At 58.2% G+C, this 22459-nt stretch overlaps 1 protein-coding gene across 4 annotated transcripts in view; it reads left to right on the top strand.

Moving 5' to 3' along the window:
• The window catches only part of SHANK2 (SH3 and multiple ankyrin repeat domains 2), a 494838-nt gene extending 474692 nt beyond the window's left edge, over positions 1 to 20146 (top strand). For 3 of the 4 annotated variants that reach the window (XM_064492018.1, XM_064492014.1, XM_064492016.1), the window contains 5 exons: positions 641 to 771; positions 2052 to 2163; positions 3056 to 3076; positions 4500 to 6906; positions 16211 to 20146. In XM_064492018.1, the coding sequence (XP_064348088.1) occupies positions 641 to 771; positions 2052 to 2163; positions 3056 to 3076; positions 4500 to 6906; positions 16211 to 16775 (3236 nt within the window). In that variant the 3' untranslated portion in view covers positions 16776 to 20146. The remainder of the gene's footprint in view (positions 1 to 640; positions 772 to 2051; positions 2164 to 3055; positions 3077 to 4499; positions 6907 to 16210) is intronic. The other variant, XM_064492017.1, reaches the window with a different exon arrangement.
• The last annotated feature ends 2313 nt before the right edge of the window (positions 20147 to 22459 follow it).

Raw genomic sequence — 22459 nt, forward strand, 5'->3', positions numbered from 1 at the left:
AGCTAGGCATCTGGCAGGCCCAGGGTCAGCTCCAGTTTTCAAGTTTCCCCAAAAGTGCAATGTTTTAAATTTCAACTTGTTAGTAATGTTTTAATTTGTAAGGCTCACTAACCATCGGCTTTTTCACAACGAGCTAGGAATGCTCAGCTGTTGGGGGCCTGGGGGCGCCTCCCCAGAGCAGACTGGCTCCTGAGCGGGGGGGCTGTCCCCCTCACCCCCACGCAGCTCGGTGGCCTCCAGCCTTGGGTGCTGGGTCCTCAGACCCTGGCAACTGCATGTGGTTGTAGAAGAGCCACACCTCTGAGCGCTTAAAAGGAAGAACGCTCCAAGCGCTGCCCAGCTCCCACCACCAAGACTAACATCACACTGGTGTGAATGAAGCGCCTCCCTGAGTGCCGGGCACTCGGGGCGGAGGTCTCCCTCCCCTCTCGTCCATGTGCACCTTTCCGGTGCGGCCCAGGGTCGGGTCCTACGCTATGAATGCTTGTGGCCGAGGCATGTGTGCCCCTCACCTGGGTGACAAAGCCCTTGCACGACAAAAGCTGTTAAACTGCAGGCGGCACTTCGGCATTTTTCTAACTAAGCCCCTCCCCTGACTGGGTCACTGACGCCTGTCCTGATGGTCATGTTCACATTGCAGATAAACCCGAGGAGACAGTCCCAGCCCCTAAGCCATCCCGAACCGCCGAGAGTGTGGCCGTGGAGTCCAGGGTGGCCACCATCAAGCAGCGGCCCACGAGCCGCTGCTTCCCGCCCGTCTCTGACATGAACGTGAGTGGCTGGGGCCAGGGGAGTGGGCGGCAGGTGGGCAGGGGTGGAGATGGCCGTCCCCGTGGCTACAGTTCACACCCTCCCCGTGCGGTCCAGACCCGGAGCCCTGGTCCCAGAGGCACCAGTGGGAGACAGAGCGGGCTGGAGCCCGGGTCTGGCACTCACTCACCTTGTCACTTCCGCTCAGTCCCTCGACCCTGAGGGTCTTCCTGCAGCCCACCTCTGACTCCTGATGCAGCGAGGCCTCCGCAAACAGCCAGTGCCTGCGCAGAGCCGCTGCCCAGGCCGTGCCCCCCATCCCTACATGGTGAGCAGAGACCCCAGGCCATCGAGGGCTGGCAGAGCCGCCCAGTCCCCGGGTCAGCTGCTCCTCAGTTTTCCAGAGGCAGCTGCCTGCACCCCAGCTTTGTACCTCGTGTGGACCTGAACACACCTATTACCATTACTGACTTAGTGTGTTTTCTGAAGCCATTTCACACTGACTGTTTAACCTCACCTTTTCTTAAACAATAACCCCCATAAGTACCATCAATTTGACATGACAGTTTTTAAACACTTGTTAAAACAAACACAGCTGCTGATGATAACAATTCAAGCGTTCGCCCCTGCCCCTGGCCCTCATCTCCGGAACTCCCAGGGCGGCTTCCCTCCCCCCGTCCCTGCCCCTCACTGCGCCCCGTGCCCTCCTTGTCCCAGACGCCTTGTCCCCAAGCCCAGGACCAGGCTGCAGAGCAAAAAGCCAGGCCTGGTGAGACTGGGCCACACAGGAACAGCCTGAGGCATGTGCACCAGACCTCTAAAACGTGCACACGTCTCCTCTGGGCTCCACAGCCGACATTGCTCCCAAGTCACCCTTCAGTGTGGGGGGTGGGGCAGCCAGCAATCTCGGTTTTCCAGTCAAGGAAGCAGCAGGGGCCGCACAGGGAATCTATTTCACCACCAGAGGAGGTGGGCGCTGGGCTCCTTCTGGACCAGGCAGAGGAGGCAGGGCTGGGACAGCCCGCCTGGGCTGCTGCTGTCAGCCCACTGTGTGGAGGAGGACGCGGCCAAGGGCGGACCCCACTCCCACCAGCGGGTGCTCTCTCCTAGGACACCTCATTCTCAGTCGGTCAAGTCAGGCGGGCCACGGCTCCACGGAGCAGGGCTTACGGGCATTTGGAGGGCGGGGAGGGCCCTTTCTGGTGTGTTCCGTCGTCAGCATCCACTGGACAGTTCAGTGCCCACTGCCTGGGGTTCCCGTGTCTGGTCCAGCACATCTCACCTGGCCCCCTGGTTTGCAGTCCGTGTACGAGCGCCAGGGGATCGCTGTGATGACGCCCACTGTTCCTGGGAGCCCGAAAGGCCCGTTTCTGGGCCTCCCTCGAGGTACGATGAGAAGGCAGAAATCAATAGGTAAGCAGCACGGCCACACCCATGAAGGTGCCCCCTGGCTCTCAGCACCCCGGCAGTGCCCCCTGAGCAGCCCCCAGGCCTGCCCACCAGAGGGCGGGCACCTAACCTCACCCCCGGGAGCCCTTGGAACCCCAAGCCATCTGAAACTTTTCTATTCTCTGGATACCGACCTGGGGTGGCTCCCCCAGCCTCGCAAGCCCAGTACCTGCGACAGTCCCAGCAGGGGGAGGGGCTGCGTGGCAGGAGGGAGGCGAAGGTGGGCAGGCAAGGTCCCAAAGCCCCCCGTCCCGCCCTGCACATCAGAGTGGGCCGGCAGTGTGGGCCCCTGTCCTGCGTTCCCTGCAGCCCTATGGTGACGGCTACTGCCAGGCTTTGCCGATGAGCTCAACGGGCACACTTGTGAGGGTGGCGGGTCAGGTCCCTGAATTCTAAGAATACAACATGTTGTGTGTTGTGGAAACTGCCGCCTTCCTGTTAAGGCCACCAGGATTTCCACTGACTATCCGGGCAAGGTAACGTGACCCTTCAGACAGTCCCTCTGTGAGGTCACCCGGCACTGTCTGTACCATGTAAATTCTCCGGGAAGCGAAGGCCACCGCCGGACAGTTGTGGCCCCTTGTTAAAGGGGACAGTTTGTGCGGCGGCCACCCCGGGACACTGCTCTGTGTTCGGGAAAGGCCCCCTGCACCGCGGCCTGAGGTGTGGTGTCTCTGTCACTAGTCCGAGGTGGACTGCAGCAGGCAGGAGCTAAGCCATGAGGGATGGTGGAGGTGGCATCTGCCGTCCCTCAGAGTCACCCCCCGGAGCTCAGGGCCACTGCAGAGCAGCGCACGCGCCGCGCCGCGTCACTGGCTCTGCGCCTGGGTAATAACACCTGATTTCCTCCTGTCAGACAGCAGAATCTTTCTATCAGGTTAGTGGACCTTACAGCTTGGAATCTGTAATATGAATGTAACCCAGTTTACTGTATAAGGTGTATTCTTAAATTATTACTCCTTGGGAACTAATCGTCAGGCAACCACCACGTACAAATGGTCCACAAGGAAGGCCTTTTAGCAACCATCTTTGAGATGCCAAAATGTCCTCCCACAAGGAGTATGTGAAATTTGGAATACCCTTATCGAATGAACTTTTCATTGGGATAAATTATTGTAGTTTGTCCCAGGAGTTTTTTTGATTTGAAGTAACTCACTTTGTACCTCTTTGGAAGACCTGCATGCCCCCAACGTGAGGCGTCTGTCCGTGTCTGTGTGTTTCGCCTCTTGTCTCCCAGAGTGCCTTCTGTTGATGTTTTTATATATCAGACTGTCTTGAGGAGAGTCTGAAGTCCTACCCAGTCCACACACGCAGGGCTCTCGGCCCGATGAGGCAGGGTGCCACCGTCACCATCGCAGGCACGTACTGCGCACTCACACCCAACACCCATGCGCTCCGTTAGGTCAAGTCACCCAACTTGGACCCTGGTCAATCGTGATTGCGGGAAACTGCTACGCTCCTTGGCCCAGCCCAGAGGGTCTTAAGGTGATACCCAGAAGGAGCTCACTGGGGCCAGCGGCCAATTGTCTGCTCAGGATCCTGCTCCTGGCTTGGGCTAGGGTCTTGGGTTAGAGGGTCCAGGCTCCCTTCCCTCGGGCCTGCTGCAGGTCAGAACAGCCTGCTCCTGCCGGCTGCCTCTCAGCCATCCTCCTGAGGGCCCGGGGAGCGTCAGACCCTCAGGTGGCCCAGAGACATCAGGCAACAACAAAAAATTTGGGTTCCTGCAGTGTGGGCAAGGCTATCCCAGGGCCACCACTTGCCCAGGGCTCTGCCCAAAGGCAGCGGGCATCCCTGCCCCACTGCAGAAGGTCAGCACTAATGCCCCCGTCAGCCAGGGCAGCTGCACCCTCAACCTGTGTGCCCTTTGCCCTCGTCTCCAGTGGGCAGCAGGGCAGCCTCAGTCCTAGACTCTAAAAACACCCTCGGGGGCTCTGGCCAAGGCTGAAAGGATGGATGCCCCGATCCAGCCCCGCCCCCAACAAGCTCACACGTGCGCCCTCACCGCCCTGGGCTCCATCCCTCCCGCCTGCTGCTCCGGGCACCAGCAGAACATCTCAACAGCACGCACTCAATACCTCCCAGTGCCTTTCCCTTCTTTTTCTTTTTAATTTTTTGTTTTTGGCTCAGAACGGGCCACGTGATCTCTTGGCATTGTGGCTTGTGCTGTGCTGTTCTGTGAACAAGTGTGCATCGTGACTCTTTGTAAGTTTGCAGAGACGTAGTGTGTCACACCATCCTAAGAGCTTAGTAGGGGTTTGTTACTGTCATCGTTTAAATTTAAGCCTATCTTCTACCTGTAGGAATAACGGAGGAAGAGCGACAGTTTCTGGCCCCTCCAATGCTGAAGTTCACCAGAAGCCTGTCCATGCCGGACACCTCCGAGGACATCCCGCCCCCACCGCAGTCAGTGCCCCCCTCTCCGCCACCACCCTCCCCCACCACCTACAACTGCCCCAAGTCCCCAACCCCAAGAGTCTACGGGACAATCAAGCCTGCATTCACGCAGAACTCCGCCGCCAAGGTGTCCCCAGCGGCCCGCTCCGACACGGTGGCCGCCGTGGTGCGGGAGAAGGAGCTGCACTACCGGAGGGAGCTGGACCGCTACTCCCTGGACTCTGAGGACCTCTACAGCCGCAACGCCGCCGCCCAGGCCAACTTCCGCGGCAAGAGGGGCCAGATGCCTGAAAACCCGTACTCCGAGGTGGGGAAGATTGCCAGCAAAGCGGTCTACGTCCCCGCCAAGCCGGCCAGGCGGAAGGGCGTGCTGGTGAAGCAGTCCAACGTGGAGGACAGCCCCGAGAAGACCTGCTCCATCCCCATCCCCACCATCATCGTCAAGGAGCCTTCCACCAGCAGCAGCGGCAAGAGCAGCCAGGGCAGCAGCATGGAGATCGACCCCCAGGCCTCCGAGCCGCCCGGCCAGCTGCGGCCCGACGACAGCCTGACCGTCAGCAGCCCCTTCGCTGCCGCCATCGCTGGAGCCGTCCGCGACCGGGAGAAGCGGCTGGAGGCCAGGAGGAACTCGCCCGCCTTCCTGTCCACAGACCTGGGGGACGAGGACGTGGGTCTGGGGCCGCCCGCCCCCCGGGCGCGGCCCTCCAAGTTCCCCGAGGAGGGCGGGTTTGGTGAGGAGGATGGCACGGAGCAGCTGCCGTCACCCACACCAGGGGCAGCGCCCAGGGAGCCCGAGAACCACTTTGCGGGCAGTGGCGAGGTCGGAGCTCAGGGTGAGGCCAGCAGGCCACTCAATTCTACATCCAAAGCCAAGGGGCCCGAGAGCAGCCCTGTGGTGCCCCCCAAGAGCAGCCCGGCAGCCGGCCCCGAGAATTACGTCCACCCGCTCACAGGGAGGCTGCTAGACCCCAGTTCCCCGCTGGCCCTGGCGCTCTCTGCGAGGGACCGAGCCATGAAGGAGTCTCAGCAGGGTCCCAAGGGGGAGGCCCCCATGGCCGACCTCAACAAACCTCTCTACATCGATACCAAAATGCGGCCCAGCACGGACACAGGCTTCCCTGCGGTCACCAGGCAGAACACGCGGGGGCCCCTGAGGCGGCAGGAGACAGAGAACAAGTACGAGAGCGAGCTGGGCCGGGAGCGGCGGGACGACAAGAAAAGCCTGCTCATCAGTGTCATGGACGCGGCCCAGCACAAGGCGGCCGGGCTGCTGATGGTCCACACTGTGGATGCAGCCCAGCCAGATGACTTCCTGGAGGAAGAGGACGAGAAAGCCGACGTGGAGACGAAGCCAGACAACTCGCCGCTCGAGGTGCCAGAAGGTGTTCCCGAAACCGAAGGTGCTTTACCAATCCCCGCTGGCCCCGAGCCCGCAGCCGCCGCAGCCGGCAGGACCATCGTGGCGGCGGGCTCCGTGGAGGAGGCGGTGATCCTGCCGTTCCGCATCCCTCCCCCACCTCTGGCATCCGTGGATCTGGATGAGGATTTTATTTTTACAGAGCCATTGCCTCCTCCCCTGGAATTTGCAAATAGTTTTGATATCCCTGACGACCGCGTTGCTTCTGTCCCTGCTCTCACAGACGCGGTCAAGCAGAAAAAAAACGATGCCTCCCAGCCCCCTTCATTGAACTCCAGCCAGCCAACCAACTCTGCAGACAGCAAGAAGCCGGCCAGTCTTTCGAACTGTCTGCCCGCCTCATTCCTGCCACCCCCCGAAAGCTTTGACACCGTCACGGACTCTGGGATCGAGGAGGTGGACAGCCGGAGCAGCAGCGACCACCACCTCGAGACAACCAGCACCATCTCCACGGTGTCCAGCATTTCCACCCTGTCCTCCGAAGGCGGGGAGAACGTGGACACCTGTACAGTCTATGCAGACGGGCAAGCATTTCTGGTTGACAAACCCCCAGTACCTCCTAAGCCAAAAATGAAGCCCATAATCCACAAAGGCAACGCGCTTTATCATGACGCGCTGCTGGAGGAGGACGTGGACAGCTTCGTGATCCCCCCGCCAGCACCCCCACCGCCGCCCGGCGGGGCCCAGCCCGGGGCCACCAAGCTTATCCAGCCAAGGACCTCCAGGCTGTGGGGGGACGTCTCGGAGGTCAAAAGCCCGATTCTCTCAGGCCCGAAGGCAAACGTGATTAGTGAGTTGAACTCAATCCTGCAGCAAATGAACCGAGAGAAATCGGCAAAGCCGGGGGAAGGACTGGACTCGCCGACAGGAGCCAAGCCGGCCAGCCTCACTCCAAGGTAAGTGCCGTGGGCGGCATGCGCGCCGCCCCAGGCCGGGCTCTCCTCGGTCTTGTCCAGCGCCGGCCAGGAAGCGCCCTTGGGAGCACCCGAGGTGGGCAAAGAGGGGAGACCTGGAGCCTCGCGCTGACCGCCCGTGTCATGCAATAACCTGTTCCTTTTCTCGCTCCCTGGACTCTGGCATCTGGCCTGGCAGGACGTGGACCTCCCACGACATGGCCACACGGGCCATCGCACCTTAGCTTCCAAAGAGGAGCCCTGCTCTCTCCTCCTGAGTCCTCCTGGTCTTTGCCAGGACCCCTCAAAGGCCATTCTGGGGCCTCGTAGAAGCCAAAACCCAGCCCCACCCAGCAGCTGGGGCAGGAGGGGCGGTGTGTCACCACCTGTGCGGGCAGGCTTCCCCCTTCCCGCCTCCTCCGTCACTAACTGGTCTGGGGCTGGGGAGGGGCCAGGCTGCAGACCCACTAGGGAGCACAGGGTGAAAAAGCCTCCCCCTGGAGCTCATCCCGTCCATGCCACCACCCACCACGTCAAAAGAGTTTAAGGCACTGCCCTGGAACCGGGGGTCGCACATGGGGGCTATTCCTAAACCCAGTCCGAGGGCTCTACTGAGGCCCTGGCCAGCTGCCAGGAGCTGGTGGATGAGCTGGCCACCACTCACAGGTCTTGCCTTTCTTGGCCAGAGACACCTCTGGTCCCCAGAGGGCAATGCGCTTCCGTTTCTCCCACTGATGTTCGGTCTCAGGTTCATCATTTCAACTAATGAAGTCAGTCTTCATACTCCTGCCAGTCAGGCATCTCATTCAAGCATCCGAGTCCATTAATCAGCAATATCACACCACAGCTGGGTCCTGAGATGCAGGCTAAGAGCCACAATTTTCCCAGTTACCTTTCGGCTCAAGTGTAGTCACGTGCAGCCCCCGCCACCTCTTGACAGGCCAGTCTCGGTGCAGAGATGCAGGCTGCCACCACCACTGTTACACTCAGAGAGCAAGCCAGCTGAGGGGCCTTCTTTACAAGGTCCTCATTTCCGGTGGCTGTACGTACACAAATGCCTACAAATCTCCCACATACTCGGAAGTCTCAAAGAAGACTTAAAAACCGGCTAGTTTTGCCCTTTCTCGTCAGGTAATAGTACAGGCCTTTAGTTGCCAGGTTACGTCAAAGCACGACAATTAACATGCTTCACTGCAGCGTGTTACACTGTATAAAACACTTGGACGTGGGTGAATAACAGCTGCTGGGGAGCAGGTATTAACTACACCCATTTTTCAGAAGGAGAAACGGAGACTCAGAGAGGCCAAGTGGCTCGTCCCTGTGCACAGCCAGGGGGAGGTGGAGCCAGGACTGGGCCAGGCTTCCTGGCTGGCACATCCTCTCCTCAGCAGTGTCTGAAGCACAGAAGATGCAGGAGGGGGGTCATCCTAGGGCTGATCAGGCCAGCGGGGCAGCCTGCACGGCACCCGGCTCCCCAGGGCCTCTCTGAGCAGGGTCCAGATTGCTGGCCAGCCCTGCTCCTTCCCTGGCCAGGTGAGCCCCTTGGAGCTGCAGGTGTCTCTAGGGCTTCCCTGTCCTGCGTGTCCCTGGGTGGGAGGGGCCTCAGAGCAGATGGCCCAGGCAGAATCCCACTGGGTTTGAGGGCAGCTGCAGGACCGCCTCTGTGCAACCCCCGCTCAGGTCAGGAACAGCCCCCTCCAGCCTGTTGTTTACAGCCCAGTCCACGTATGGTCGGCGTATCAGGTGACATCTGTTAGGCTCTAAGCAAATGCTGGGCACCAGGCGGCATGGGTACACCAAGGCGGGGCCTGAACCTGCTCCCACGGTGCCCCGAGCAAAGCGGAGGTCAGGGAGGTGGAGGGCTCAACCTCAGTACCCAGCTGGGTGGCACAGAAGCCGCCCGCCAGCCCCGGGAGCTCTCTCAGGGCTCGACTCCTCCCCTCTCGCTGGAGCCAGTGAGCAGCCTGGAAGGAAGAGGCAGCTGCTTGACTTACTCGTCTGTAGGGCCAAGCTCCCCAAGGGCAGGGCTGTTCTCAGGCTTTCAGAGCTCCCCTAAGACCAGCTGAGTGCCCAGGGTCCTATCCACTGACTGATGATACACAAGAGCAGTTACCACCCAGGGGCAGAGCCCTGAGTGGACCTGAGCTGGAGCCATGAGGCACACTCCCCAGGGTGAGTGAGGGTGACAGCTCCCGGGCAGAGGACCCTGAAGGTGCCACCGAGCCCTGGGTACCGTGTCTGTCTCCTCTCAGATACAGCCCTGGCACAGGCCTCTGCTTTGCTGGGTTGGGCCTTCACTGAGAGGCCCGGGTACTTAGCCTTTCAGGGACCAGACAAAGCCAGGATGCTCTCAGCCAGGGCACCCCTGCCAGGGTGTCTCATAGAGACTTTTAAGCGCATCTAAAAATTAAGAGCTGTGAATGGCCCTGGGCAGAATGAGGCACGAAACTGGATGAGGGAGTTCCTCGTGAGGGAAAAGGAGCGAGTTTTCTAGGGAAAATTAAAACCAGCCGTGCTCTTCGAGTTGGCAGACAAGGTGCAAAGGTCTCAATTCCAGAGAAACAAGTCTGACGGCGCGAGACATGGCCAGTCCCTCAGGCTGCCCGGCAGCCGCCTGCCCGCTGTGAGGGCGGGCGCCTCAGGGGCCGGCCGCCTCTAAGGTGCTCTCACCCTCAGGCTCTTTCTTAGCTCTGAGGGGCTGGGCGCGGGGCAGGGCCAGGGCAGGAAGAGAGCACCGAGCAACGAGGCCCCTCCTTGGGTGCGCTGGGTCTCACCTGGGCTGCGGATGAGTTCCTGCTGCTAGCGCGGGTTCCCCGAAATCAGGGGTGACCTGGGCTCTGGCAGTGTCCAGATTACAAGTACTTATGCAAAGAGGAGAGGGTCAGTTCGTGTCCTTTAGGATGCAGCATTAGAGCATCTCCTCTGGCCTCAGCTGAAAACAGCCACTAAGCACAGCGCCGGCAGGCAGTTCTGGGGAAAGTGCTCCCTTGGCCTCGGGGCCTCGTTTTCCCAGGAAGTACCTCATCTTTGAAGAGTGTCCAACAAGATCAAAGCACAGTGTGGTTTCAGGGCTGGAGTGAGTCGGCTGGTTCTCCTACTCAGCACCACCCCAAAGCTGACCACGGGCCCCCATGCTCAGCACCGCAGGTCCCGGAGCCCTCAGGCCCGCCCTTCCATTCCCCGTGGAGCTCAGAGCTCAAGAGGATGACGGCAGGTGGTGGCGACCAGCGCAGCCTCACGTCTGGGCAGGCCCTCAGCACCACCCCCAGCCCCGCTCAGAGCCCCTCGGAGGCGCTGGGCACGAGGAGACCCCTCACTCTGGGCACGTGTCGTTTCCCTTAGAGCCACAGGGCCAGGGGCAGGCACCCCAGGTGCACAGCTGGGAAGCCAACTGGATGCTCAGCCCCAGGCCTGGAACCCCAGCCCAGCCCCAGGCCTCCTGAGTCCGAGGGTCAGGGAGGCTCTTCGTAGGAAGACAGTGCCAGGCCCAAGCGAGGACGGTAACAGGAGGGGCGCACTGCTGAGGAGGCCTGGGCCTTTGGAAGCTGGGCAGGAGGTTTAGTTATTAACCATTCCCTTGACTGGTAGTTACCGATGGTGTCTTGGGTGCCAGGCCCCGTGCTGGGCCCAGGATGTACCATTGAACAAGAAAACAGTCAACGTCTCTCCCACCGTGAAGCACTACATCTCAAGGAGGAAGGGGGAAGAAATAACAAGCAAGACAAACCCCAAATGCGCCAAGCACTGCACAGGGACGAGGATGTGCTGACACCAGTGGCCGTGGGCAGGAAGGAGACGACTGTTCTTAAGAAAGGGACAGCTAAGCGACCTGAAACCCAAGCAGGAGCCAGTGTGCAGAAGCCCAGGACCAGGCACCCAGGCACGGGGGCCAGCGAGCACACAGCCCAAAGCCAGGAAGTGCTCTCCGTGCGGAAGCCACTGGCCAGGCGGGGAGGGGGTGGGGAGCTGGTGGGCCAGGTCCCACAGGGCCTTGCGTGCAGAGGGGAGAACTGGGTGGTGTCCGAGTGGCGGCAGCCACCGAGGGCTTGGTGTAAACTGATCTTCGTTTGATAAAGATGGCCCAGCAGCTACTGTGTCAGGCGGGTCCCAGGGACACCGGGAGCCTGTGCACAGACTGCTGAGGGGTCCGGGGGCCTCTGCTCTGCAGACAGCAGGTGGGTGTTGACTGACACACGCACTTTGACCCAAAACAGAGGGGCCTGACACACAGAACGCAGCACTGTTTTTTAAACCAAGATAATTCTGTTCTTTGTCAGCACTTCCACACAAGTAGTCAGTCTGGCTTTCCCCCTTGGGCCACTGGGAGGCTCAAAGCAGTGAACAGCTGCCTGGGGGGGCCCCTCCGGCTTCCGTCCAGGGGGTGCGGCCTCGGCTCCATCCCCCAGAGTCCCTCCGGGTCCCCTCGCTCTTTTCATTGGTCCAGAGGAATCCGAGGCTGGCCTTCACCTCTCGGAGGCCCCAGTGGAGCCCCAGGCCCCCTGAGGGGCTCAGACCGCCTGCGGGGGAGCACGGGCCACTTCTTGGGGGTCACCCTCAAGCCTCCCCACAGCCCTCGCACCCGGGGACTCGCAGCGCCTGCCCTCGCCGGCCGGTGCCTCCTCCCTGGCTCGCTGCAGCCTTAGCCTGAGAGCCTCTCGGTTTTAAAATAAATCAATTCGCGTTGTTAAAAAATTATCCCTGCCCAGACGACCCCAGAGCCTCCCAGACGTCAAACCCGACTAGATAACAGAAGCAGCTTAATGGCGTGTGTGCACCCTCCGTACGTCATGGAGGTTTTACCACTTCACGGCAGCAACTGACACGTTAAGGTGACGCCTGCGACTGAGGCTGTGGGTGAGGTGCGTGCGAGCGAGGGGTCCGAGTCTCTGCTCACACACGGTGTTTGAGGGGCTGTTCTCGTCCAGCTGTGGCATTTCATCCTCGACATCAGAGCCGTTTTCAAGTCTGAGTCTTATATTCGTGCCATTCGGCCTTAGTGTACCAGGGGTGAATCCCTCCCCCTGAAGACTGGGTGCCTTCTTGGTCTGCTAAGACCTGAGCCTCCTGCAGGAAGCCTTTCCCGACAGAGGGACTACCGGCTCTGCTCCATCAGCTCGGCCGAGTCCCGGAACTTCCAGTCTGGGAAACGCGCTTCATAATATCCATCCCCGTTCACGCAACAGTCCCTGAGCCAACCCCTGCTGCAGGCCAGGCCTGGGGACCACGGACATATGGCCCTCACAGTGCTCACGGCGGGGGCACTGCTGCTGCCCCCAGTGCCAGCGCTCGGGCCGCGGGCCACCTTCCCTGTCTCTTCACAGCCCCACCTGCGGCACCACCATTCAGACAAAACAACTCCACAGGAGGGCAGCTGGAGAAAGGCGCTATCTGATAGGTGACAGCCCCCAGCAGGTCAAGTGCAGAGGTCTGCCGGGGCGTGTGCTGGAGGTTCAGAACCCCAGCGCCAGTGCCAGAGGCCAGGGGAACACGCCCCACCGTCGCCACCAAGCAGCCCCCATCCACAGTCAGTTATTGTTTGAGAGCCGAACTTGTCAACACGATGAAAAGCTACTCGAATACTGACTTCCCCCACCCCAGTGAACCTGTGCTGACTGACAAAAACTGCATCTCAATGTGGCATTAACTCTCCATTTTTATTTTAATGCTCATGTTTCCATATGGATTTGCTTTAAAAGGTAGGAGAGAGAGAAATCCAAGAGAGGGCATGTGTGCGCGTGTCTGTGCTCAGCCAGGGCCTCGGAATCCTGCGCATGCCAGCCGGGAACCCAGGGGTTGCTTAGCAACATAATGATCCCTGCAAGCAGGAGATCCAGCGAGTAAGATGAGTGTGACTGAGAGTAAATCCAGCTACGGAGGGCAGGCCTTCGCCCGCTGCTCAGACGCTCTGGTTATTTCCTCCAGAGCGGCCTTCAGCAGGGCCGCGGGCAGGCCCCGCACACACAGCCAGCTCTGACGCCCCCGTTGTTAGCTGCCCAGCTCGCATCTCTCAGTGTAGACATGAAGCAAAGCACACGTGTCGGCGGGCTGGCCTTCCCCCGCCAGGAAGGCTGCTGCATCCTCCCTATGCTGCGGCGACGGGACAGCTCAGGAGCCAGGCTGGGGTCTGAGCGAGGGGCCGTCCTCGGGGGCTCCCAGCAGAGGCCGTTATTCCCACGTTGCCATCTTCTCTTCCTTCACGTTCTCCTGGATCTTCTGTACACTCACATGACACCACGCCAAAGGAGGCAGGGCTGTGAACTTCCTGTTCTAAACATGGAAGCGATGGCCCTGTGACTTTCTGTTCCGGGCTGTGCTGTGGGCTGCGCACTCTGCCTGCGCCCCGGCCAGAAGGGCCCAACAGGGACAGGTCCTCAGCTGGAGCCTGTGCCACTGCTTCCACTTCATCCACCAAAAGGAGCTTCTTGTTTAATTTTAATTAATGTTGCAGTGGTGTCTCAACCCATTCGCTTTTGTCATTTTCATTTGCTCCCACGACGGGTGTCAGCAGAAGGGGCTGCGGTGGACAGGGGTGAGTGCCAGCGGAGAAGGCCTGTGGGCGGGTGTGCTCCTCTGCCCCTGCCCCCGCCCGCTGGCGGGTAGGGGGCCTTCTCTTGCTTCTGACAAGCGCAGCTACCTACAGAGCCTCCCTTTAAAAACAATCCCAATGGCCTGGGTGCCATAGGGGTTCTACTTCCAAAGGGAGGGTGGTGCTGACCCCGCCCCCGGCTCAGAGACGCCCACTGTTAAACGATGCCCGGGTTTTAAGCAGTTGCCATCATCTTGGGGGACTAACTCACCTCCAATCACACAGCCCGATGAACAACAAGGTCGCTTCCCCACTGCACTGCCAGGGAGGGTGGGCCTGGAGCCGGGCTCACAGGCACGGCACCACGCAAGGGCGCCTTGGAGAAAGCACATCTGAACTCCCACCCTGGGCACCACTCACTTGAGCAGATGTGCCCCTGTAAGATGTTCACCCTCCTCCCAAAAGCCTTCTCTCTTCCCGGAAGGTCGTAATGAACACCTCAGATCACTTCCTCGTGGCCTGACGCCACTATCTTAGCCTGCCTGTTGCATCAGGTGGCCTGACAACGAGCCTACAGTGGGGGCAGGCACAGAGGGGGACAGGCAGCCCGAGGATGCTCACAGCATGCCCTGCAAGCTGTAGCCCCTGCCCAGGCTGGAACCGGAGTGATCTCCTGGGCCCACTGGAGCACCAGAACTCGCGGGTTTCTCCTTGGAGACTCGCCATGTCCACGGCCAAGCTCCCTCTCACGAGCCTGTCTAGGGTCCTGGGAGCAGAGGGGTGCCTCCCTCTCCCCTGCGTGTGAAGCCCCGGCACCCAGGGAGACTCCTGTTTCTTGATTTTGAGTAATGAGCCTGGGAGTAGTGGAGGGTTGTCCTCAGAGTCTCACCTGGGCTGCCTTTACCCTGTTGGTGTGTCCAGCACACCAGTTCAACCAGTAACCAATGCCGCTGGAGGTTCTCGACAGGGGTCTCCTACATGTAACATGTCCCGCCCGGCAACACCTGGCCCTCCAGGAAAGTGCACGTGAGCTCCCTGAGGGCGGGTGGGTGTCCCCGCCATGGGCACCCCCCTGCCCCACCCCCTGAAAGGCATCCCATTAGGACGAGATCAAAGCCTGAGTCCAGCAAGGGCCCCTCAGACCTGCTGCTGCTTCCTCACGTGGGAGGGTCCAGACTCGAAGGAGCAGCGACTGCCGTCAACTGGGGGGGGCGTCACAAGGCTGAGGGGCCTCTCGGTGCGCAGCTGGCGCCTTTACCCAAATACACAGCAGCGGCAGAGAGGACAGACGGCAGCAAAAGCCCAGCAGCCCAGCATGTGGGTGGGCTGGGCCGGGGCCCCCGCTCCCTTCCCACCGTTGAGGAAGCTTCTCCCCTCTCCTGGACGCTCAGACCCCACAGCCATCACCTCCCTGCCGGCCATAACAGCAGCTGCTGCACAGCCCCCGCGTTCGCCAGGGCACGTCCACCTGGCCGTCTCGCCTCTTAGAAGGAAGAGGAGCCCCCCCCCTTACATATGGAGACTCCTAGGCTAGGGATGTGCCCGCGCTGGTACCAGCAGGGCCTGGGCTCAGGTGGACACCCCAGGCCCAGACCCTGGGGGGGACCCATAATAGGACAGGTGCCTCCAGAATGGGGCAGGCGGGCTGCCTGTATTCACACAAACAAGCTCAGAAAGCAGGGGACACACACATACTCTGCCACCTCCTTGGTGGCTGTGGTTTCCCCGGGGCAGTGGGACATACATGCCCTCAGTTTAGGGACAGCAGCAAAGAGCAAGAACCAGGCCCAAAGGAGTGGACATCTTTCTCCGGATGTGGCTGAAAAGCGTGCCGTGGGCCTCGGCCACAACCGGGGGGGGCACTGTCAGTGGAAAGACCCTCTCCCAGTAGGTGAGCGAGAACCTCCCCTCCACCCCCAATGCCGGGCCCCGGGGCTGCACTCACCTGGCCAGAGCAGGGAGGGCACCCCTGGGAGAAGGGAACTCCTTTCAGATTTCTGCTCTTTGGTGAGGACCACATGCCCTGTCAGTGAGCCTCGCATGCTGCCTTCGCATGGAGCAAATGAAAATTCGGAGGCGCGCCCACTTCGTTCTCCAACAAGACAGCCCCTCAGTGCCACTGTGAGGCATGCCCTTCTGCTGGGCGGGACTCGTGCAGAAGCAACTCTGGCAAATGACCCCTGGTTCTCTGGCTTTGTGGACAATTTCTTCAAACCCCGAGTGTCCCTGGGTAGCTGCAGGGCTTCCCACTTACTGACACAGGGCCAGCAGGCGAGCTGCCCTTCCCTGCACTCGTCCTCTTAAGCCAAGCCAAAGGCCTGATGGCAGCTAAGAGGGAGGGTGTCTCCTCGGGTGCCCGTCCCTCGACTTGCTGAAACAGGCAAAGCTGTCCCTTCTCCCAGTGGTCCTGGTGATGTCACAGACATGCCCCTGCCCAGGAGCAGGACATAGTTTCGGCCGTGTCTCCCTAGCACCCCTGCCCCCCTCACCGTGTACACGAGCACGCACACACACACACGCGGCACAGGCGCGTCCCCCGACCCCGCCGGGCTCAGGTGAGTGGCTGCCAGGTGTGCTCTGGTGCCTCCCCAGAACTCTGCCTCCCGCTCCTCTCCTCCCGACCAGCCCTGGCATGGCAAAGCACCTGCTCACGGCCAGCACCCTGGCCGTGAGCCGTTCTGCTGTGGTCTGGCTATGCCTGCCCCTCCTTGGCGACCTGCATCCTGCTCATCCGCTCAGTGGCCAGGCCTCTGATGGTTTTCTCTGTTGTTGCCATTTCAGAGGCCCAGAGGTCACGAGCACCGTCTCAGGTACCCGGAGCACGACGGTCACCTTCACCGTCCGCCCCGGGACCTCCCAGCCCATCACCCTGCAGAGCCGGCCCCCGGACTACGAGAGCAGGACCTCAGGACCCAGACGTGCCCCAAGCCCGGTGGTCTCGCCCACAGAGCTGAACAAAGAGATCCTGCCCGCCCCACTGTCCGCGGCCGCAGCCTCTCCCAGCCTCTCCGAGGTCTTTGGCCTTCCAAGCCAGCCCGCTCCCGGGGACCTGTTTGGCCTAAACCCGGTGGGACGCAGCAGGTCGCCGTCTCCCTCCATATTGCAACAGCCAGTCTCAAATAAGCCTTTTACAACTAAGCCTGTGCACCTGTGGACCAAACCAGACGTGGCCGACTGGCTGGAAAGTCTAAACTTGGGTGAACATAAAGAGGCCTTCATGGACAACGAGATTGACGGCAGCCACCTCCCAAACCTTCAGAAAGAAGACCTAATAGACCTGGGCGTGACGCGCGTCGGCCACAGAATGAACATAGAAAGGGCTTTGAAGCAGCTGCTGGACAGATAAGGGCGGCTGCTCTTCTCCCCACAGACTCCCTGTTATAACTAGAGATGGGCTGACACCGAGACATTTGGACGGCGAGCACCAACCCGTCCACGGGTCTGTTTCCTGGTCCCCAGAGAAATGCCATGTGTGTCCGTGGTGTGGCTAAGCCGAGGCCTTCAACTCCCAGCTCTCCGGGTGGGCTCCCTGGGCTGTTTCTGTCAAAGAGGGGACAAGGGACAGGGTCCCTGATCGTGGAAGGAGGCTCGCAGCTCGCCTCCCAGCATGCGGGTCCTGGAGACCCCAGCCGACGCAGCTCGGTCCGCGCTCTGCAGGCAGACACCACCGCACTAACCCTAATCTGTCGAGATACCTCCCGGGGCCTCCCTCTGCCGCCACCGGCTCGCCCACCCAGCCCGGCGGCACACGGCCTCCCTGCCATCCAGAGCCTCTCGGGGGCGCGCAGGGCGCACGGGCTCTCTCCGTCCTGTGCGCGGCTCCGCTCGCAGCCAGACGCCCGCAGACACGCTTACTCGGTGCCCCTTCTTGAGCCTGAAAGGCAGAGGAACTTTCTTTCCTCCGGATCCTCCCCCCGCCGCCTCCTGCGACGTGCGCCCACGGTGCTGAGGCCCGGAGGCTCTTGGCAGTGGTGGGGGCTGGAATGGGATCGTGCCAGCTTTGCTTAGCTTGCTTTCTTTATTTCTGTAAACCCATTAGCATAATTCCAAAGTGGCCAAACAGATGTCACCTGGAGTTAGTCAAAGCACAAAGTCACGATTCCCAGGAGGGGAGACCCGGCCGTGGGAACCAGCCAGCGGGCAGCTGCCTGGGTCCAAAATCTCCTCAAGGGGAGGGCGGCTGTCTGCCAGGAGCGTCCATCCAGAAGCGTGAGAAGGGGGTTCTGCCTTCCAGAATTTTTTAAATTGAAAGTGTGTTGAATTCTGCAGAGAGCAGAGCATCCGCTCTGACACGCAGGACAAGACGCAAGGCTAACGGCGGGCGCGGCGGCGGGGGAGGCGGGTGGGGCGTGGCGCCTGTGGCCCGAGCCCGGCCAGGGCAAGCATCTCTGCTGAGACGGCCCTTTGTCCTCGGAGGCCAGGGAAGACAGCACCTGGGGGCTTTTTCCCTCTCCCTCTGAGCGTCCAGGAATCCCACCAGTTTGTCTTAATAGTGCAACGGGTTTTCTGAAAACCCAGTGGGTCTGGCGTGTAGACAGAACCCGGGGCTCAGAACAGAAGGGGCTGCAGGGAGAGGGCGCGAAGCAGATGCGGACAGTAAAGAGCAGGGAGGTCTCCCGCCCGGCCAGTCCTGCCTCTCTGGTCAGGCTTTCTTGAGCCCTGCCCCACTCTCTCCCCTGCAGCCCCTCCCCTGTAACAATACCTCTGATTCCCAAGGGAGGCCACCAACCGTGCACGGGCCACAGAGCACACAGCCAGGCATCCAGCACCTTCTCCCGCGTCCGGAAGCAACTCGAGTGTCAGGATTTTGGCTTTTATTATGATTTCAGAACTAGCCTAGCCCATCTCTAATTATAAAAACATGATTTTTTTTCTTTTTTTCTTTATGCTCAGAATCAAGTGTCTGATTAGGTCTGGAACAGCTCTAGAATGAACATGTAAAATTTAGCAATTTAAAACCTTTCTTTACTGCAAGTTTAAATAGTTGTACAGATAGTTTATAAGCACAATATTTTAAGAAAAAAAAAAGTGGCTGGTCTACCAGGCAGCCTTTGTGCCACTTCAGTGCTAGAAAGTTAAAGAAAAAAAAACTTTTGTGATTTAATAATACTATTTCTGTGGAATAATTATAAAAGTATGACCTTTTTAAATCAACCTTATTTGGATGCATCTGAACCAGCAGAGCTGTGTTATATTTTCTATCTTTGCTAGAACTTCGTCATCAAAGGACAATTATTTCTTCAAAAATGGTTGTAATTCACAATGCAGCAGTTTCTCCAAAAACAAAGACACTCACCCCATACACACAGTTTTTCCAGCCACTCGCCCTGAATTGGAAACCGAGTTTTGGACCTTCTGTTCCAAAACCTTTTGCAGGTCACTCTTCGTATCTCAACGACCCTTTCCAACCTGAAATCAACAGAACATGAAGGCGCTTTACTTCTCTGTACTTTCAGTTTTCCATTGTGAGATGAACGAACATCACCCTCGAGAAATTTCAAGCCAAGATGCTACAGGTGGCCTGTCGAGGCCACCCAATCTTTCAGAAAATGTAAAAACGGTGATCTGGCCAGTATTTGTCTTCCATCTGGTGATGTTGCCAAGTCCAGTAAGTCCACCACTTCACCACAGCCCCTCCCCTGTGCCTGCTGTTGGGGTTACCCCTCCGCTCAGTGCCAGGCAAAACGCTAGACAGGCTGACAGGAAAGGAAGCCGTGGGTAGACCGCAGCCAATGGCAACTCGGCGGCGTTAGGGTTAGTGCACTTTGGTGGCCGGAGGGTGAGAGCCAGTCCTTAAAGAGACTTCGAGGCACATGAACTAAGCAGAAGCGAGCAGGCTGAAAGTCGCAAGAGCGGACGACATGGTCTGTTTTCACACCATTTACTGTAGAAAAGGCGCAGGACCTATCAGAACCTGCACTGACCACAAAATAAACACGTTGCCAAAATGAATCGGGCTCTAGCTCCATTTGACGGTTTTGCCACCGGAAGCAATAGTTCCTCCTTCAGGTCCCCACCCACTGCCCTCCCCCGTGGGACCCGCCAGGACCAGGCCCTCCTCCATGACCCTCTTTACTGGTGAAACAGATGTTAGACTGCTCAAATAAAGATCATGTTAATACTATCCCAGGTTTTAAAAAGATCAGCTTTTGTTATATACTGTAATTTAAATAAATTGCATTTACACGCCTAATTTCTGTAATATTGTGTATACAAAACCAAAACCTCTCAAGATGTAAATTATGTCCACCTGCCAAGATACCTTCTCCAGGGTGTCTGTGCGCATTTTAAGTTAATTCATATAATATAAAAATGACTCAATGTGACTGTTGATTTGCTGAACCTTACATATCACAAGTGAATTATTTGTGGTACTTTAGTTAATAAAATGGTGGGTTTTTTCCTGAGTTACTGAACAAGCAAGCATCACCCAGGGTGACCTGGCTGACTTTTTGTGTGTGGGGGGCCACAAATATTGATTTTTCCCGTTAACAAATTTTTCGTTTGTTTTTCAGAAGCTACTGTTTCACACTACAGTTTGTGTAACATGTGTTCACATTATCTACATTTCTGTTACTTTTGTGCTTTTATTCTTTTTAGACCTTATTAAAAACAGAAAGAAAAAACAAGCTCCTGTAATTTGCACTTTCTCCCAACCCTCAATCTCTTGTATGGCAACCAAAATTACCGTAAAAAAATAAATATACTATTGCACTATGGTGGTGGTTCTGATTGCAAACAGTGAGAACTGTCTGAATTAAACAGAGTGGCCAAGCTCACAGTGCCACATAGGTTATCTGAGCCTCACAGCCACTCAAGCAGATAACATCCTTCATTAAGGAGTGAAAGTTCTCCTGGCACTGAGCTCATCCACCTTGGTTCCATTTCCTTGCAGTTTTCTCAGTGACTAGATGGACATGTGTTGATCTCAGAACTGTGTAAAACGTCACCACGGATGTCTGTGAACCCTGCGGGGAGGGGGCGGCTGAGACCTGGCTGGCCTTCTGCGGGGTGGAAGCGGAGGAGGCGTGGAGGCTGAGCCCTGAGCGAGGGCCCCCCACGCCCAGGGCAACGCAGTTGGCGTATGCATGCTCTGAGGCCTGGGGCAAGAGAACGTGTCTCCTGGCAGAGAACTGAGCCAGGAAGACACGGGCTGTCCCTCCCATTGTAGGGAAGCAGGTTCTGACCTTAACTACCGAACCCCTCCTCTGGCCTCATCAGTGAACACTCGCCATCCAGCTCCTGGACAGTCTGTTGTGGCGCATCCTCCATCCGAACGGCAGCCACTGTGTCTCCATGTCCATCAGAAGGTCCCGTCCTCTGACCTGCTGTAGTTTACGCTCCCTAGAGCGCCCCCACTTCACATCCCTTGGTTTCTCCCAGACCGTACCCCCCACCCCCTATCTTCACTGTCCAATGCTTTCTTCCAGACAAAGGTATCAGTTTGTCTTGTTAAGGAAAGTACATACACCAGAGGGCTCTTTCTCTGACTTCTACTCGGTCTGAGGCATTTTAATAACCAGTGAACTAGAACGTCTCTCTGTGTTTGTAGATCTGCACACGCGAGCGAGGGACGGTTCCCCGGCGGCAGGGTGAGCACGCCGGACCGCCCTGCTTGGTGGGGAAGCGGGTCATTTCCAGGCTTGTTTCTCAGACTTCAGCAGACTGAGCCCTTCAATTCTGAATCCACGCTGTATCGGTGACTTTGTTTCTTTACTGTTGCTGCAACACGTTTCCACACTTCAGTCTTTTGCTGTTTTGCGTTTAAATTACAATCACTGTCCATTGCTTCTACTCTGGAACTTTGTTTATAGCAATTCTGAAACTTCAATGTGAGCCTTCAAATAAATACAGAAATGAAAAAAAAGTGAAAACAAAATAAAGTGTGTGCCTTCAGTGTTCTGAATCTGACCTGCATAAAATCATGCTGTGCTCAAATGCTATGTATTTAATGAGGATAAACATACCTCCAATGTACAATGTAGCTGATGAAACAGTCCTAGTGCCTTGGTTTCTGAACTGAGAAGCCCTCTCAAAGCACGAGAAGTCAAAGGTGACTCGAGGAATGAAATGTCAAGGAGCCCTGCAGCCTTTCTCACCGAGACTGGCGCATACACAGTCATTTCAGTTAAAAAATAAAAAGAAAATTGAAGTAAGGTTGTGTTATCGATCAATTTTCCATTCACGATGCTCTTAGTGTGTCGCTTTCAGTATTTTCACTCAGTTAAAATACCAAACGTGTCTGAGAATTTCAAAGAACAGAAGATGACATCTCGACCAAGAGGCCGGGGCTTCTAGGGCGCCTTCCCCTGCGCTGCGTCGCCCCCCAGTGGTTCTCGGCAGTAACGCTTGTCCAAGTCAGCAGTACCATCGTCTCCACGTTTTGTTAAAAATCAACCAAATGTTTGCTTTTAGTGACAGAGGCCACTCATCACAAAAGAATTATCCCCATTTCCCATGAGCTACAGGCATGGCGATCCACGGTCTGTCTGTTTCCAAGAGACAGACGATGTGAGAACACCATTCTAACCCTCGTCTCCAGCCACCGCGCTCCATTTACCCAAAGCTAAATTCACGCTCCCCTGAGCAGCCCCTGTCACCTTGGAAGATGAGCCCGAGGTGTGCAAAGCGGGTCAGAAGCCGCTCTGCCTGGGACTGGAGTCATCTCAGCAGCAGCAAGCCTGCAGGACAGTGCGGTCCCGGCGGAGCCGCCGCCGCCCACCTTCTCAGGGCCCTGGGTGGGCAGGTGCCCCAGGCTGCGTCCACTGGCACGTCCTGGGTTGGTCTGCGTGGTGAGCAAGGAGCCACAAGCTGGGCCTGCTCACCGCACACGACCACCAGCAGGGCTGCCGTTTACGTGGCCGAGCCATTTGGATATGCAGACTTCTTCATTTCAGCTCATGCAGCCAACATCTGAGCGTCCAAAGTGGGTGGTGCCAGAGAGACGGCCAGGTCTTTTAGGGGGCCCCATTCCACATGCTGCTGCCACCTTTGCTGGAAATACGTACGTGTCCAGGAGTCAGAGGGTGA

Source organism: Camelus dromedarius, chromosome 12 (genome assembly GCF_036321535.1).
Source record: "Camelus dromedarius isolate mCamDro1 chromosome 12, mCamDro1.pat, whole genome shotgun sequence".
NCBI classification, from domain to species: domain Eukaryota; kingdom Metazoa; phylum Chordata; class Mammalia; order Artiodactyla; family Camelidae; genus Camelus; species Camelus dromedarius.